This window comes from Trachemys scripta, chromosome 1 (assembly GCF_013100865.1).
Source record: "Trachemys scripta elegans isolate TJP31775 chromosome 1, CAS_Tse_1.0, whole genome shotgun sequence".
Classification (NCBI taxonomy): Eukaryota; Metazoa; Chordata; order Testudines; family Emydidae; genus Trachemys; species Trachemys scripta.
Genome location: NC_048298.1, coordinates 249911138 through 249930352, shown reverse-complemented (window position 1 = coordinate 249930352; position 19215 = coordinate 249911138). Strand labels below are relative to the sequence as shown.

The window sequence follows — 19215 nt, the reverse complement described above, 5'->3', positions numbered from 1 at the left end:
GTGCGCGCGCGCTCGCCCTGCCCTCTCCAGGTATCTGCGGGCGGTGCCCGCCCGTGGCACGCGGCAGTTCCTGAATTTCGCGCCCCGATGCTGGTGACGGGTGTGTCCAGTTGACGCGCCCGGGATTAAGCTCACTAGGATCGGGCCTGCTTAGACCCCTCCCCCGTCCAGCTGAGTGGGGCGAATCGCCGCCGGAGTGGTTGCGCCCTGGGGGTGTCTCTAGGTAGGCGTGCCGGGGACGTGCCCCCGGGGAACAGTGTCTGAGGGGCGGAGTGCTTTGCAGGGAGCAGCCCCCGGTGTTTGTCTGGGGGAACCTGTGTGCCGTGCTGGCATTGGGGAGGAAGGGCGTAGTGTTCCTTTGCCTTGTCAAGAGCATTGTCCTAGTGCTGGAGTCTAGTTTGCATAAAAAGACCCACACACATCCAGGTGAAAGAGGCTCCAGATTAATTCTCCTTCATTCTAACCCCCCACCCCAGAATAGCTGCAGACTCACTACACTACTATACAATGAAATTCCTAGCTACCACGCGGTTATCCTGCCTTTAACCCCATAAATATCTATTGTCATCAGCTCCAGTGTGCTTAAATGACATCAAAGTTGGTATCTTCTGTGCTAAAACTACATACTACTGCCACTTGATCTACAGGAAACTGCTACTGCCTCTTTTATCTAATATACCCTGGTGATATGCCTTGGATTTAGCTCACTGGGCTTGGGCCCTCTTTGTAAACTGATGACTAGAAGGTGAGATAACTGCCAATTAATAAACATTTGAGTAGATCGTATTTTATCCTACAGTGGTGCATATGCATATTCCTCTATTACCAGGATTCAATGTTTTTCTTTAACACCAATCATTTGTTATAACCTCACCCATTCAGTAGAGATCATGCACACAGAGGACCCGATTTTCCTCTCACACCAGCATCAGGCTGGGTCTAAACTTAAAAGTTAGGTTGACATAGCTCTGTTGGTCAGGAGTGTGAAAAAGCACACCTCGGGTGTAGACATACCTACATGGATGGAAGAATGTTTCCATAGATGTATTGCTCAGGGAGATGGTGTTTCTATACCAACAGAAAACCCTTCAGTCGGTCAATAGGCTGCATCTATACTATGGAGTTATGTCAGCATAGCTATGATAACACAGGTAGGTTGGTATATTCTGTAATGTGGATATACCACAAATCAGGAGTAAACTATCCCAATGCATAGGAAAAATAGGAAGTGTGGTGAGAGACCACTATGGTTTAACCAGGAGATCTTCAACATCCTGAAACTCAAAAAAGAGTAATTCAGAAAGAGGAAACTAGGTCAAATTAGAAATGATTAATATAAAAAACAACACAAATATGTAGGGACAAAATTAGAAATGTCAAGACTCAAAACAAGATTAAACTAGCTAGGGACATAAAGGGTAACAAGAAAATATTTTACAAATACATTAGAAGCTTGAGGAAAACCAAGGACAGGGTAAGCCTGTTACTCAATGAGCAGTAATACCTGGCTGGGAGGGGTTGCAAGTACTTTGGAGGACAGGATTAGAATTCAAAATTATCTTGACAAACTGGAGAAATGGTATGAAATAAATGGAATGAAATTCACTAAGGACAAATGCAAAGTACTGCACTTAGGAAGGAATAATCAGTTGAATGGATACAAAATGGTAAATGACTGCCTTGGAAGGAGTACTGTAGAAAGAGGGTTATAGTGGATCACAAACTAAATATGAGTCAACAGTGTAATACTGTTGCAACAAAAAAAAGAAAAGAAAACATCATTCTGGGTTGTATTAGCAGGAGTGTTGTATGCAAGACACGAGAAGTAATTCTTCCATTCTACTCAGCATTGATAAGGCCTCAATTGGAGTATTGTGTCCAATTCCGGACACCACACTTCAGGGAAGATATGGACAAACCGGAGAAAGTTAAGAGGAGAGCAAATAAATGATTAAAGGTCTAGAAAATAACCTACAAGGAAAGATTTAAAATATTGGGTTTGTATAATCCAGAGAAGAGAAAACTGAGGAGGGGGACATAATAGTCTTCAGGTACGTCAAAGGTTGTTATAAAGAGGAGAGTGTTAAAATGTTCTCCTTAACCACTGAAGACAGGACAAGAAGTAATGGGCTTACATTGCTGCAAGAGAGATTGAGGTTAGACGTTAGGAAAAACTTCCTACATGTAAGGATAGTTAAGCACGGGAACAAAATACTTAGGGAGGTATCATAAATATAGAGATAAGCGTAGCATAAAATCCCTCCTGAGCAGCTGTACTGAATCGCTTTCCCTGTAAGGGGTTAAGAAGCTCAAATAACCTAGTTGGCACCTGACCAGAAGGACCAATGAGAAAAGAAGGTACTTTCAAATCTGGGGGAAGGAGGTTTTGTTTGTGGCTCTCTTTCTTTGTTCCCTCTCTGGATGGAGGGAGAGACTAATCAGGTTCAACATCTCCTGAAAACATACCTAAAATTACAGAAATTGTAAGTAAGGCAAGGAAATGTGTTAGGTTATCTTTTGTTTTGGCTTGTGAATTTTCCTATGCTACAAAGGTAGTTTTATTCCTGTTTTTGTAAATGTGAAGCTGAGTCCAGAAGTGAGTCCTCTGTGTTTTAAATCTTTTTATTACCCTGTAAAGTTACCTTCCATCCTGATTTTGCAGGTGTGATTCTTTTATTTTTTTCCTTATGATAAAGTTCTTCTTTTAAGAACCTGATTGATTTTAGTGTCCTAAAGGGTCTGGTCTGTACTCACATTGCTAAGGCAATTAGTTGGTATATTATTCTCAAGCCTCCCCAGGAAAGGGGTTGAAGGGGCTTGGAGGGGATATTTTGGGGGGATAGGGATTCCAAGTGACCCTCCCCTGAATTTTTGTGTAAATCACTTGGTGGTGGCAGCAATATTGTCCATGGGCAAGGAAAGGAATTTGTGCCTTGGGGAAGTTTTTAACCTAAGCTGGTCAAATATAAGCTTAGGGGGTCTTTCATATGGGTCCCCACATCTATACCCCAGAATTCAGAGTGGGGGGGGGGGAGAACCCTGACAGGAGGTTTGCAGCATCTCCGTCATTGGAGGTTTTTGAGAACAAGTTAGACCAGGGGTCGGCAACATTCGGCACGTGGCTCGCCAGGGTAAGCACCCTGGCGGGCCGGCCAGTTTTATTTACCTGCTGATGCGGCAGGTTCGGCCGATCGCGGCCCCCACTGGCTGCGGTTCGCCGTCCCGGGCCAGTGGGGGCGGCGAGAAGCCGCGGCCAGCACATCGCTCACCCGCACCGCTTCTCGCCGCCCCATTGGCCTGGGATGGCGAACCGCAGCCAGTGGGGGCCACGATCGGCCGAACCTGTCGCGTCAGCAGGTAAATAAAACTGGCCCGGGTGCTTACCCTAGCAAGCCGCGTGCCGAATGTTGCCGACCCCTGAGTTAGACAAACACCTGTTAGGGATGGTTTAGATAATACTTAGTCCTGCCTCAGTGCAGGGGACTGGATTTGATGACCTACTGAGGTCCCTTGCAGTCCAACAACATTTCTGTGATATCAGTGGAATTATACTGGTATAAACAAGAAGAATCAGACTCAAAATCTATAAAACTAAAATAAAGAAACTGCAATGACTTTATTATTCAAACTAGTTATAAGAAATCCTAGAAATTTCTGGTATATCTTTTTCCTGCTTCCCCTTACTCTGGTACTTTTTCATCAAAGTTTGGGGTGAGTTGTAAAACAGGATCAGACCCTTCATATAGTATAGCAATGGTCCAATAGTTATGGTTGAGAAGGCATTTTTCAAAAAGAAAATTTTAGGTGAAATTTCTTGCATTTGTTCTCTGGCTAAAGGTGAATTTCTCTGTAAATTAGAAGGAAATCTATTTAGCTGGTTTTGAGTTACTTGAACATGGGGGCAAATGGTGTGTTTCAGACATTAAGAAAATTATTCAGATTCTTTTTTGATCTTGGTTAAATGGAAAACAGCTGAGTAGTTTTCGTCAAATGCATAATATCAGAAAAAATACCGCACTTGCACTCATGAGTTTTAAGGCAGATTACATGATCTAGTAGTTAGCTATATGTGAAATTGGAAACTGCCACCAGTTCATATTTTATCTTTGATATTAGTTATTTTTGTATAGTTGTGTTTCAAAGCCTGAAGGAAGGATGGTTGAGATCAAGGAATCAGACCTACATAAATGTGCAAACTTTCATGACAAAACTCAAATGAAGAACTGTGATTAATGAAATTCCTATTATCTATTGAAGTTAATTTATATTCCAAGACAAAAAATAACTTTGTTAAAGTGGAGATAAGGCTATCCATGCCTGCCAATAACTAAAAGCTAAAGAGCCTATAAAGGATATTATAATTCACCTTCAAAAATAAACAGAAACAGAAAGTAATTATAAGTTAGAGGCATAAGGTTGACCTTTTCCTTAACCAATTGCATGGAAAGGCAAAGTGAAGGCGCCCTAAACCACTTTAATTCCATCCCATATCTCCTTTCCACCATTCATCTTCAACACTGACCACAATTTGAGACCCATGCCTCCAGCTATGCTGTACTATACAGGGGCGGCTCTAGGCACCAGCAAAGCAAGCAGGTGCTTGGGGCAACCCATTTGCAGCGGCGGCAGCCGGCAGGTATCCAGCCTGGGCGCTGAGAACCAACAGGGGGCCCTGGGAGCTGTAGTTCCTTGGTTAGCTCCCTGCCTATAGAGCCAGCCCTGGAGCAGGGAAAGAACTACATTTCCCAGCATTCCCTTGACCGCTATCAACAGGAAAGGGAGGGGGAGGGAGTATGGTAGCTGAAACCTCATGCTGCAGCTTGCTGTGAATGGAGCGCTCACTGCTAGAGCGGGGTGGCACTGTGAATGGGGAACAAGTATGCCCAAGGGGTAGAAGGCTTTGGCCCAGATACCCCCTTCAGAAGACATCCCCAGACTGGACTAGGGATACTGGTGTGACCTCACCTTGTATCCCCCAAAGAAAGAATTGGGTGGACTAAATGGACAGTGCCCTTCTCTATCTGAAGCCTAAGCAAGGGAGGTATGTGGATCCCACTAGAATTTAAAATGAAAAGTAAGGGAGGGGAGGCTCCACTGGACCTGAGCAGCTTTAGATACAGTACCAGGCACGTAGGAGTATTTCCACTTCTGAGCCATGGAAGCAGAAATTGATTTTTCCTTTCCAGATTTAGCTGATATTCAGAAAGGGAATCCAGCATCTGCCTTCCAGATTTGAACACCTCAAAATTTAGGAGTGCTCAAGCTCAATTTGGGCAGCTGTTACTTCATTTCTCCCAAATCAAATACACTGATCCACTGTAACTTGCTGTAGAAAAAGTAGGATAAAATTGAGCAAGAAATGCTTCCCAGTGGTTTTTAGGACTGGAATTGCTATTTTCAACAGCCATTGCCTTTTTTTTTTTTTTTTTTTTTTTTTTTAGTTTTATTTGTTTAAAAGGAAGACAGTGATATTGCATTGGCAAATTCCCCATAGAAACAGAGAGTGGAACAAAAGAATAATAAAGGCACCTCAACTTTTCCTCATTTATGGAGGACAGTTTTATAATATGCATCCAGATAGCCTTCAATCACACAAGCTGAAAATTGTTCCACTTTACTGCAGTTCTGTAACCATATGGGAACCAATCCTGTCTGTATTCTGTGCACATCCAAAATTCCTGCTGAATGACCCGCCCTGGGAGCGAGTTACCAGTGACCCAGGGCTGGGGCGGAAGGAGGGTGCAGGTGGGGTGGGGGGAGAGCCCACGGCTGGGGCGGCAGGGGGTGTATGGGTGGAGGGGCACTGGTGGGAGGGAAGGCGGGAGCCCAGAGCTGGGGCAGCATGGGGTGTGACAGGGAGAGCCCAGGGCTGGGGTGGCAGGGGGTGCAGGTGCGGGGGGAGAGCCCAGGGCTGGGGTGGCAGGGGGTGCAAGTGGGGGGGAGAACCCAGGGCTGGGGCAGCAGGGGGTGCAGGTGGGGGGGGAGAGCCCAGGGCTGGGGCAGCAGGGGATGCAGGTGGGGGGGGGGGGGTCGGGGGGGGGGCCGCGGGGGGGGGGGGGGGGAAGCCCAGGGCTGGGGTGGGGGCAGCCAAAAATTTTTTTTCTTGGGGCGGCAAAAAACCTAGAGCTGGCCCTGGTACTATATTCACCATTTTAATGTATGCATCATCACCCACTATAAATGTGCCATCAACATGATCACAACTGTCCAGTTCTAGTTCAGGATGGCAGTAAGGATGAATATCTGTGTATTCAGACATCAGGCAGAAAGGGCTGAAGCACTGCACTGATGTGGGGGCTGTCATTCAGGACTGCTAAGTCTGCACAGGAATGGATTCTAATGATAATGATGGGGGGGAGGGATAGCTCAGTGGTTTGAGCATTGGCCTGCTAAACCCAGGGTTGTGAGTTCAATCCTTGAGGGGGCCACTTGGGAATCTGGGGCAAAATCAGTACTTGGTCCTGCTAGTGAAGGCAGGGGGCTGGACTCAATGACCTTTCAAGGTCCCTTCCAGTTCTAGGAGATGGGATATCTCCATTATTATATATACTGTGTTCTCTTTATATACAAATTTTGTAATTCTATTTTTAAAGCAGGTGTGTTTAGCAAGACTCATTCTTTATAAACCCTTGCTATGGTACTTACAATTTCTGTTCCTATGACCATCTATCATATTGTACTGAGAGAAAGCTGCACAGATCCCAACTACTGTAGTTACAAGACAGATCCTGCCTAGTCTGAGAATAGACCATTTTTCCTTCCTGTAAAATGGAGTTTTTCCAATCAAGTCAGTCTCTGATGCCTTTCCTTTGGGATTATTCTAATGCTATCCACAGAATTACATCTATGTTCTTCTGTCCTGTTTCTGAAATGTAGTTCTCCTTGGAAACAGACACTCTCTCTGTGTTTTCTTCAAGTAAGCGTATGTAGACTTCATTTCTTTCATCTTTTTCACTCCAGCCAAATGTTGTCTCTGACCTCTCAGCTTGTAACTATACTTTGTCAACTATTCAGGCAAAGGAAGCATCCACAAGCCTCAGGACCACCTCAATTGGCTTCTTCGATTACAATGATTGCTTGTGCATGTCAAAATTATGACATAAAAAACAACCCATCTAGTTAGAGACTGACCTTATCTATTGGAGAAACACAATTTACCGGTAAAAAAGTTTATCCTTTACATCTCATTAATATTGTCTGAAAAAAATTAGTAATTAGATTTTGTGTGTCCCTCCTAAAGAAAATGTATAGTATGTTGATATACAATATGCCATTCTACATACATCCAATTTCCTTCAATGGTATATTTTCAAGTAAAATTACAGTCTCATTGACATCCTTACCAACTAAAGAAAGTTCACTAATAACTGAGCACTGAGAATTATAATGGATGAGCACTGGGATTTAACAGGAAATGGAACAAAACGCTATTATATGGTATGCCGATTATTAATAATGTGCACAATCTAAGTGCCTGCAAGTATTTTAGTATTCCAGGCAGACAATTAAAATTGGATGGGGACCTAGAACTCATTAAGAAACATGAGACTGTTTGATTATGCTGCTTAGCATCTTTTCCCCAAGTAGTCTGATTTTATTAAATCTTGTTCTTTGTTTTAAATAAGAAACAACACAAAAGCAGAATGATATATAGTTTTCTTTTCACATTTCATTTTTATAATGAGGACACCAATTCTTTTCTCAAACTGATAAATGTGTCCATCACAGGACAGCATAATCCAAAGACTAATGTATCCATTAAAGTTGACCCAGTGATACTGATGAGCTGCAGTAACTTAAAACTGTGTCCCATGACAATAAGTTTTACCACAGATCTAAAATACTTGCCTGCTGTATTATGGTCCATGTGAAGTAAGTTGAATAGAGAGGCTTGCCCTACAATGACTGGATAACAAAACTATGGCAAGTATTGGTCAAGTGAAAGTTAAAAGTTAAATTGGTTTATATCAGGGATCGGCAAGCTTTGGCACGGCGGCTCGCCAGAGTAAGCCCCCTGGCAGGCTGGCTGGTTTGTTTACCTGCTGCGTCAGCAGGTTCGGCCGATTGCGGCTCCCACTGGCTGTGGTTCACCGCTCCAGGCCAATGGGGGCTGCGGGAACCTGCTGAGGCGATTAGCCGAACCTGCTGACGCGGCAGGTAAACAAACCGGCCTGGCCCGCCAGGGGGCTTACCCTGGCAAGCTGCATGCCAAAGGGTGCTGATCCCTGGTTTATATAATTAACTGCACTGTTTAGTTTCTTGAATTGTAATATTTTAGCACTTTACTCACCTGGTAATTCATTTGTAAGTTTAAATAGTTGTACCTCTCAGTCATTGCGCTGAGTCCCTCTGGGTCAGTAGTAACAACTGAAAGAGATTACCATCTGCTGGATTTTTGATGTTCTATGTGAAATGGATTGGTAGCTTCAATGTAGTTTTCACCACACAGTCCACCTTCACAACTGGCACTACTAAGTACCCTCAATCTGAGCAGGGAGACCAAAGACTGACTGTAAACTCACCTACCTGCCTTTAGGTATGCCTTTATGTTGTAGCCATGTCAGTTCCAGGATATTAGCGAGACAAGGTGAGTGAGGTAATTATCTTTTATGGAATCAACTTCTGTTGGTGAGAGAGATAAGCTTTTGAGCTTATACAGAACTCTTCTTCAGGTCTCGGAAAACTAATAAAATAAATAATAAAAAAATATAATAATAATTAATAATATTTTCCCAGACCTGAAGAAGAGCTCTGTGTAAGCTCGAAACCTTGTCTCTCTACGTGCCTTTACACCTGCAGAGATGGTTCCTTGCAGAGTTGAGATACTACAGCAGGGCAATGTGGGAATGCCTGCACTGTTGGAATTAAATCTTTTCAGTAGTTAAACATAAGGCTTCAGTCTTTAGTGCCAGCAATCTGCAATATTGCCATCTCCAAGAGTTTAAAAACCATGAGTCAGAACCATGAGATTGGCCTAAGAACATGATAAAAAGAGAATAAATTATGATTTTTGATTTGTGTTCTGCTTTATGACTCCCCCCAGTTACCCCCACAATGCATGTGTGACAATTACAGGTTGAAAATTCAACCTAGAATGCATACCAAATATGTACCCGCAAAAACGCAGGCCCTGTGTACCTGCTCCCTATCTCCTCTCCCTCCCATTCCTCTGCTCCCCACTGGCAGGTCACCCAGCAAGTTCCTTAAGCCACCAGTCCCACTCCATCCTAGCAGGCTCCAGTAGCTTCACATTTTCCCAGTCTTTTAGCCCCATACCAGGCTCCTGCAGCCCTTGCTCATTCTCAGAAAACTCCTGCAACTTCCCACTCCTATGGTCCCCAATCCCTTAGTCGGCTCCAGTAGATGCCCCATCTCCAGCCTACAGGGCAGTGGGCTTCTCTGGTCTCTTGTCTTAACCTCCACACGGATGGAGGATGCCTGCTGCCGAGCTTGGGAAGGTGGGTAGCTTTGCTACTAGTGCCTGTGCTAAGGCTCTGCTCCGCAGAGACAGAGGGACCGGGTACTCTGCCTGCCCACTCTAATGGCCAAAGGTGGAAACCGCAGCAGAGGAAAAATGTTCTTGTGGTCAGTGGACTAGTCGAGGATCTGGGAGACCTGAGTGAACTTGTTACAGATAGTGACTAATTTCAGTTAGCAAATTTATCAAACAGCACGTTTGACCTGTGGTGAAATGTAGCCTCACAATTGCATATACATTTTAGAAGTAAAATGAAAGGGATTTTTTTTTTATCTTCCAGTACCAGAGTTCAAGTTTCTTCTTTATGTAGTGGCACCAGTTCTTACAGGAGAAATACAGAAACTTTGCAGCCAGGGTAGTTCAGTTCATTCTTTACCTATTTGTAGGTCTTTAAACAGATAGTATTAATTATTACTTAAATTACTATACAATACAACTTGATTTGCTGGATAAATATAGTCTGGATTTCATGTACCTTGTAGTACTGAAATGGATTTGTTAAATATTTATAGTATTTTTGTAAATGTGGCTGAGTCGGTTTTTTTCTTTATTTACACCTTAGGGATATTTTTGATTCAGTCATAATATTTATGGGGGTTTTTAATAAACCTCTTTGCAGTCTTTTGAAGGGCTGTCTGTATACATCTGCATTTGTTTTAGTTACCATATTTTCATTTGATTGACTGTAGTTTTACTCAGTCATGAAAGAAGTTCAGCTTTGTGATTTACTTTTCAGTGGTTATATTTGCTAATGAATTCTATTTTTAAAAAGACAAGTTAGAGTTGCACTTGTAAGCTAATAACTGGCATAGTTATTTGGCACTTCTTATTTGCCAGGTTAGTGCAACCACAGGTTTTTAACTTGCTGTGTGATGTTCCGGCCTGAAAAGGAAAGAACTTTAATAAGCTATAATCTAGTTCAATTGAAGTGGTATTAATTGGTGCCAGACATCTCTTGGGTCTGGGTCCTTCTCTGGTTAATTTTAATGTGATTTTAACATTTTTTAGTATAGCAGTGTTGGGTGTTGCACTGTGGTCAGCTTTTGTCTTTGATAAGTATTTTAGTATTTTCTATTTGAAAACAAGACCGCTTTTCATAATTTTTGTGCTATTGTTTGTGAGACTAGCTTTATGTAGAGATGGCTGCCAACATGGTTGCTGCAGGGTAGCCTTTGAACCAACCAGTCAGAATGATGTTGCTTTTCTGGAAATATAGAAATTCTGTAATCTTCACTAGCAATTAGTTATATTTATGTATTAGATAATTTTAATAATTAGATAGTGCTTGTAATAATTGTGACTGATAGTCCTTATTAAAAAAAATCTAAGCAATTAGCCCTTTGATAAATCAAATCCAGTGATGCTACCCCTTTAAAGTCTTTATTAGTATGTGCTTTTCTGCCACCTAGTGGTTGAACAATGATACTTAGCTCCCTTTCTCTATCTATACAAATAAAACTACTAATGTTCTGGGACAGTTTTAACTGAAAACTCTACAATCTGACATACACAATGCTGTCAATTTTAGTGATAAAAGAAAGAAGGGAATCTCTGCTGCACAAGGTAAAAACTGTAACAAGAATTTAAAATAAATATACTTAGATGTCTTATACACAACTTCAAGCCATGATTAACTGATGCACTCAAACTCTACTTGGCACAGCTCTTGTGAGGAGGGTTCCCCTGACAACAAGAGGCCCTAAGCCATAGGTCTGTTCTATTCTGAAGCCATCCAGAAGCTGCTTCAGTCTGCAGTGGATGTTAAATAGCATCTGGGCTTCTCTGACTTGTTCCTGTCTGTCCATTGTCCCAGAAGTTGGGAATAGCAGTAGCCTAGCAGCTCTGCCTCCTACATCTGGGGTTGTGAGTGGGGATGATGTAGAGCCAGTACACCAGCTCCACATCATGCAGAAACTCCTGTTATGCTGGGATAATTCCTCACTGGCTGGATCCATTTGTTTTACAGCTTTCTTGGGTCAGCAGAGCAAGGAAGAACCAGGCCTGCAATGAGTCAGAGAAGTAAAGAAGACAAACTATAAGTGAGTAGGAGTTCTCTTACAATCTCTTGGAATGTTAATGTTAACATTTGTGGGTACATTCTATCCCTAGATGTAGGGAGGGAGTGTGAAACCATAAGGACAAATTGACTGCTGCTTCTTGAAGCAGAAGAGGGGTTGTAGTATGCTGGTCACTTACCCTTCCCTGAATCCCCAGAACCTGAGTCCTATGAAGGAAGAAATAATACAGTGATGCAGCCTCTCTCTCCCCATTCACTTTATTCTGTATTCCCTGAGGTAGCTCTGCCTATTCAGTGCTCCAGGCCTTGTCTATATTAAAAAGTTGAACTGATTAATTTTAGTTAAAAGATGCAACCCCCATGTGTGGACACTCTTATTTTGGTTTTAAACTACCTTATATCATCAATTCATCTTATGTTAGTAAGGAACCCGTATTTTAAGCTAAATCAATATAAGGCACACTCTTAAAGCAAAATAAAAGTGTCCACCCAAGGGGATTGCAACTATTTAACTAAAGTTGAGTTAAATGGATACAATTTTCTTGTGAAGAAAAGACCCTAGAAAATAGGATATCCCTCCTAAGGATATGCCATCCCTTAGCTATTTTTTTTTACCAATAGGGAAGAACCAGAAACACAGCTCTGTGAAGGTATTGATTTTCAAGAAAATGAATTTACAAGGATTCAAGTAATCTAGTCCTCATTGTTCCATAGAAATACATATTTCAATTCACTTGAAGTGAATGTTTCAATTTAGAGTTAAAAAAAACCGTACCAGATAACGCGAAAGTGGGGAGAGATCTAAACAAAGAGGTACAATACAGTCAGTTAAGGCTTGCAAGGAAGAGGCAAAAACAGCAAAAACATAGAATACATATAAGCAGACAGCTGGAAATCTAGGTTCCTTTTTCATCTCCTGGGCATTTATTTCTAATTGTGAAAGGAATTATAATTATCAGAATCAGAAATAGATATTGATCACTGTAACTGTTGTATTTTCAAGCACCATTTCCCTCTCATAGTCTTACAAACATGTTTTCTCTTTTTGTTTGACTATGTAGGCTCCCTTTTTTTCTATTTTCTTCTTTTTCTTTTTTTACAGGAAGAGAGCTGCCACTCCTGTCCAGAATTTGCCAAGAGATCATTTGGTGTCATTCTTTCAGCATGGATTACAGTGTTGTGATGCACTTCAGAAAATCTTCTGACATTGCTGCATTGTGTGGAACATCTGCCCTTTTCTTTCAAATATAGATCTCACTGACAAAGGCACAATTAATGTAAACTTCTTCCTGTAATGACTGGGATCCCTTTGGAATTGATCCAGGGACTGTTGTATGTAGAATATTGCTGTCTAGGTATTCTTTTGTGTGTAAGGTAAAGGGAAACAGTAACACCCATTCTCCATGGGCTGTCCTGGTTGCAGAAAAAATTGTGGATTCAATTCAACATCTCATTGAAGTAATCCTTTTTCTGGGCCCAAGGTATATGGCTGTGCCTATTCCTATTGCCCTCCAAGCCTGCTGTTCTTAACTTCAAGGGCTTTCACAACTGTGCCCCTCCTTACTTGTCTGCTCTTATATCTTGTGTCCTTTCCCTGCTTCACCAGTGATGACAGATTTGACCCCTTGTTTGTCTCCATCTCAAACAAATAATTTTATACTTTAACCTCTATCCCTTATGCATGCAACAGTCTCACAGAACTAGTCTGTAAAGCCCCAGCCCTCTCCCCATTTAAATCCTTCCCCAAGACTTACTTCTACCATGATGGCTACTGGAAATTGCCAGATGATAATGACTAGGTAGATGCCAGTGGGGATTGCTGATATTTATTTATAAAACATTTTAAAACACATGTATATGATTTGGAACATCAAGTTAAGCACATAATTAAGAACCTGTGTTGTCCACAAGCTAGCTAATATGCTCATCCTCCCTCCGCCTCTGTTTCTTACATGTGTGTCTTGTCAAATTAAATTGTAAGCTCTCCAGGGAAAGGGCTGTACACACATAATACCAGGCATGTTTCCTTGTACAGGATTCTGAGCCTGGTGGTTAGAATATTCACCAAGGATGTGGGAGACCCAGTTCCCATGTTCCAGTGATGATGTAATTATTTATTTACAGTGCAGCAATTTCAACAGGAGAGACTGAGGGAGCACTGCATCAGAATAGCCCATAGCCCAGTGATTAGAGTACATACCTGAGAGGTGGCAGATCCCTCTTCAAATCCCTTTTCCTGCTCAGGCACAGGGGGGACTTGAATGCAGGGTCTCCCACATCTCAGGTGAGTACCCTAACTGCTGGGCTAAAAGTCCTTCACACACCCAGTTGGCATCTTCCATTGGCTAGCTTAGACAGATCCCTGCCTAGCATGATTTTGTGAATCGTTCCAAGGTGCCAGTCTTTCCCCATGCATTGTATAGGGAGCCTAAGCGCTTAACTTAGGGTTTGTGAATTCCAGTGATTTTCTAGACATCTAAAAGTTAGGTGCTGTGACAATCAGCGCTGCAATGCCTAACTCCTTTTGTGCATCCTGGCCTCTGCGACTGTCTTCAAGACTTGTTAGGATCTGTTCGCCTTTGATGGCTTGGCCTCCTTTTTTGCATTTCTTTTTTGGCTTGGCTTTTGTTTTTGATGACAGATTGGCTTGTTCTTTCTGGGCCACTGGAGGCAGTTCTCTGTTTTGTCATCATTATCCTATCCTGTGTAAGAGGGCCAGTGATGTGATAAGCACCATACAAATAAAACCAAACCTCTGATTTTTATGATAATCAAGTTGTACTAGTTAATGGTGTTAAATGAGGACATTGCAATTACATGCAGTGGATATATAGTATTCCCTTCTATAGACGATTTAAGCTTTTATTAGTTCAAAACTCTAATGAGGCCTACAGAATAAAACAACCCAAAGCAGTATGTTGATGTCAGACACAGCAGGAGGATTGAAAAGAATACCTAGTAGCAGGGCCGGCTCCAGCATTTCTGCCGCCCCAAGCAAAAAAAAAAAAAAAAAAAAGCCGCAATCGGTGGCGGCAGTTCAGCGGCAAGTCCTTCGCTCCTAGAGGGCCCCCAAATTGCCGCAGGTGCCGCCCCTCTCCCTTGGCCGCCCCAAACACCTGCTTGTTAAGCTGGTGCCTGGAGCCGGCCCTGCTAGTAGCAAGGACTTGGTTTGTATAAGACACTTTAATGTTGAACGTAAACTTCTAAATTTCCCAGTGGAGTCCGGGATTCTCATTTAAACAAGCCAGATGATTTCAGAATAATATAGCAGAACTTTGTGTTGTGTAATATATAACATTAGCAGCATATGGAAATATAAATTCGTACATCAAGATTAAAATCAATCTGCACGTACACAGATTTCATTTCTAATCAAAGTTACAGTAGATTTTTATAATCAGCCTTGCACTTATGACAAACTTCAATGTATCATATTGTCACTTGATTAATATGAGCATATCCTGTCTTCAGTAAAAAATATATATGAAGCCTAATATCCTTCCAAGTAGACTAGTGGTCTAAGTAGCATTATATTCTACCAGACAGTGACAAGTCAACTTCAGAAATTGTTCTTGCACTCTTAACCTGGGATAGCAGGGGCTGGACATTCAAACCCTGTGGAGGCAGAGACAAACACTTGTCACTTTATAGTGACTCATCTGGATGTTTAGGCAGCAATACTGATTAGATCCAAAGCCTGGTATCCAGATCTCTTTTATCAGCTAGCGAGTCATTATGACATGAGATTGCAGAGAAGGTGGAACAGGAAAAAAGAAGTGTTTTTTTTTAATTCTGTTTTTATTGTAAATTATTAGGATAGATAGCTGGTGCACCACCAGTGAAAACATTTGTGTGAGATACTCATACTTCAAATGAAGTTACTGTAGTGTAGTACATGCTTTGTGGCTGATGTAAAGTCTAACTGGATTGTTTGTCATAGTTGTGTGCGTAACAAGCTATTTGAAAATTTTCTGCTAATACTGTTATATAAGTCAACTCATCTCTAATTTAAATAAGGAAGTGAACTTGGATACTTAATGTTTTCACAGAAGAATAGGGTTAAAATATACGTGATTCTCACTGAATTAAATGTATTTTATGAAAACGAAAAATATGCTGCAATTTTTCTATGTTTTAGATGGGATTTGCGTAGATCTTTGAGATCAGATAATGAAGCAAGTTTCTGTTACCTTCTTGAACATTCTGCTATACTGTAACACTCTTCCTGTCCCCACTCCCACCATGAGCATGACAACTTTTGCCAATTGGCATTGCAATATTATATTCTCTTTTCAAAGCAAGTTAAAAATAAATCATTTGCCTCAGACCCAAATAACCAAGAAGCCCACTCATTAGTCTTTTGGCCAACCTAAAATTGCAAAAAATGCCAATTCTTCACATGTTCACTGAAGATTTATCCCTCTTATCCTATTTGAATGCTTCCCATATACTTAACTCCATGCCTATTAGAGTAGCATATGATGTACCTGTGTATACTTATGTGTACATACTTTTTCTAACTATTACTTTAAAGTTAAAAGAAAAGAGTTAACAGTTTGCAAATAAGTGCTATATTTGTTAAGGACAACACTTTGGGCAGAAGATGTTGTCCTCAATGGGAACTATTTGCTTCTGTTTGTAAACTTAGTGGGCAAAAGAGAGGCTGGCAGAGGAGCCTGTCGTAACATCTTGACAAATCCACTCCAAGTAAGGTAGGGGTCTAAAGTTCTTCCTTAGCATGAAACACTATATTCAACTCCTTTTCCCGCTCAAAGAAACACCTCAAACTACATTATTTTGTTATTATGTGAGTTTTATTTTAGATGCTACTGCTCATCCAGAGTTCCATTCTCCTTTGTCTTCATCTTGGTGGCCATCTGAGTCTAAAATATTTGGTTAAAGTTACCAGTAGTTAAATGGGTAGATAGAGTGCACAGGTGGGTTGGAGGGGTCTGTAGTGCAATACTAACTGGTAACATATACAGTATGTACAGCTTTCTATAATTAATCCATGCATTTTTGCATTCATTATTTGTAAGGCAGTTTAAAAAAGGATTTTCAAAACTCCACTGACCAGTTGCTCCTGAATAATAGTGGGCTGCTGGGGCTGTGCAAACGGCTTGGCTTTAATTAATATTTTCTGGCAATATTTTCCTTTTCACAATATAAAATTACAATACAATATAAAAATAATACATCTTTTCATCACAGGAACTCTTCAACACTGTCAAGTGCAATTTCAGTATTTTAATGCTTTGGGATTTAAGCTTCAGGTCCATTTTTAAAGTGCAAATTCTGCTGGGAGCAAGTTTCCCGAGTTTTCTTAGAGTATCATGTTCTGTACAAAAGACTAAGCTCTTGATCTTGCTCCTCAGGAGGGTCTGCATTTTAAATGAGCAATGCTCTTTCCCCCCTTCCTATGAGAGAGCCCATCCAATGGTTGTTAAGGATACTCCAGTTCCTCTTACTGTGGATGTAGTTAATGGGATGCCATAAATTTACATCATTAAACTCTGAGTTCATCTTTACATCTCACTCTGAGAGATAGGCCCAGTTCCATTTTCACAAATGCTTTTCTCATTTTCCATTTTCTTCTTTTCATCCTCATCAAGTTGGGCTTCAATCTCAACTGGATCCACATAGGTGTAAAAATAAGCCATGATGGAAAATATAATGCAAACTGCCATCAGTAAAGCAGCAAACAGCACATATTCTGCCCACTGTAAAGAAACAAACGTTATTATTTATCTATAGGCATTTCTGTGGTTCACTATCATAATGCTATTTTACTGTAAACAAACAGACATTCCTGAATTGGTTCAAAAGATAGAATTATTGTCTATCTATATTCTCTCTCTCTCACTCACACTCACACACACACACACCCACCCACACAAAATTATGATGTGGCTTTAGAAGGGACTAGGTACCCAAATTACTTTGGACTTTTGAGATCTGTCCAGGTATCTCATGTACATCTAAAAATAAACCAAAGTATAAAGTCTGGGCACGCTGAGAAGGCTCTGCAGTCTGTTCCAGGTGATGCTGTAGAGTTACTGATTGACTGCAGATGAATCTCTATATAGTTCTCTTTGTCTAGAACTGTATTTACCCTAGTGCAATGGTTTTCAACCTCTTTTCATTTGCAGATCTTTAAAAAATTTCAAATGGAGATGTGGACCCCTTTGGAAATCTTAGACATAGTCTGTGGACCCTCCGGGTCCGTGGACCACAGGTTGAAAACCACTGCCCTAGTGGGAGCTAAGCAGGCATGATCTTATTCCCACTGAAGTCTATGGCAAAGCTTTCACTGATTGCAGTGAGTGAAACTCGACCCCTCACATTCACTCAACCTTTCTGTTCTGTGTTTGTACAGCACCTAGCGCAATAGAACACTGGTCATGAAGAAGTCTCCTAGGCACTACAGTAATACAAATATATAACAAATTAATTAAATAAATAAGTACTCAAGAGTGGAAAACCTTAATTAATCATGTTTTGTTTTCTTGCTGCTCGGCCTAGCAGGGGTCAGGAACGTCATAAAAGTCCACGTTTAAGAAGGGGGTCATTTCCCCCCCCCCCCCCCCCCGAACTGAAGCCTTCTAATTAGAGTGGCACTGATACTTTCTGAAGGGATTCTGCCTAGTCCTCTTCAGCCAGAAGAACTGTGACTCTGAAGGTAGAGGTTTTTAAATAATGGGAGGGCAGAAAGGGATTCTGTGGGCCTCATCTGTGGATAGCAGAGGAACCCTGGTGGGTAGAGATTAAAAACATGTTTTTCCTGGGCTGCCCTATTATTGTCCCATTAGCCCAGTTGAGCTTCTACCATTTGCAGGAGTAGTCTTCCCCTCCTCCTGGTCACTGTAGTAATTTCTCTTTTAGGGTCCTGCACTTAGGACGGAAGAATCCCATGCATTACTACAGGCTTGGGACCGACTAGCTAAGAGGCAGTTCTGCAGAAAAGGACCTGGGGATTACAGTGGATGAGAAGCTGGATATGAGTCAGCAGTGTGCCCTTGTTGCCAAGGCTAACAGCATATTGGACTGCATTAGTAGGAGCATTGCCAGCAGGTCGAGGGAAGTGATTATTCCCCTCTATTTGGCACTGGTGAGGCCACATCTGGAGTACTGCGTCCAGTTTTGGGCCCCCCACTACAGAAAGGATGTGGACAAATTGGAGAAAGTCCAGCGGAGGGCAACGAAAATGATTAGGGAGCTGGGGCACATGAGTTATGAGGAGAGGCTGAGGGACTGGGTTTATTTAGTCTGCAGAAGAGAAGAGTGAGGGGGGGGGATTTGATAGCAGTCTTCAACTACCCGAAGGGGGGGGGGGTTCCAAAGAGGATGGAGCTAGGCTGTTCTCAGTGGTGGCAGATGACAGAACAAGAAGCAATGATATCAAGTTGCAGCGGGGGAGGTCTAGGTTGGATATTAGGAAAAACTATTTCACTAGGAGGGTGGCAAAACACTGGAATTGGTTACCAAGGGAGGTGGTGGAATCTCCATCCTTAGAGTTTTTTAGGCCCAGCTTGATAAAGCCCTGGCTGGGATGATTTAGTTGGGGTTGGTCCTGCTTTGAGCAGGGGGTTGGACTAGATGACCTCCTGAGGTCTCTTCCAACCCTAATCTTCTATGATTCTATGATTTGCAACTTTCAAAAGGGCTGAACTAGCCTGTTTCATGAACAGTGCAGGAATTAGGAGTAGAAAAAGCTTGGGGG

The 19215-nt window shown here is 41.9% G+C and overlaps 1 protein-coding gene and 1 long non-coding RNA gene across 3 annotated transcripts in view; one reads left to right on the top strand and one right to left on the bottom strand.

Annotated features, from left to right (window-relative positions):
* The first annotated feature begins 30 nt into the window (after positions 1-30).
* On the top strand, positions 31-13498 carry LOC117870839. 2 transcript variants are annotated; one of them, XR_004644051.1, is made up of 4 exons: positions 31-223; positions 572-745; positions 11445-11517; positions 12598-13498. It is a non-coding gene; the product is annotated as an uncharacterized LOC117870839 (long non-coding RNA). The 2 variants fall into 2 exon arrangements; XR_004644052.1 differs by lacking the exon at positions 572-745.
* A 1833-nt stretch (positions 13499-15331) lies between these two features.
* The window catches only part of SLC15A1 (solute carrier family 15 member 1), a 53134-nt gene continuing 49250 nt past the window's right edge, over positions 15332-19215 (bottom strand). The window contains exon 23 of the mRNA XM_034758222.1: positions 15332-17215. Coding sequence (XP_034614113.1) covers positions 17021-17215 — 195 coding nt within the window. The 3' untranslated portion in view covers positions 15332-17020. The remainder of the gene's footprint in view (positions 17216-19215) is intronic.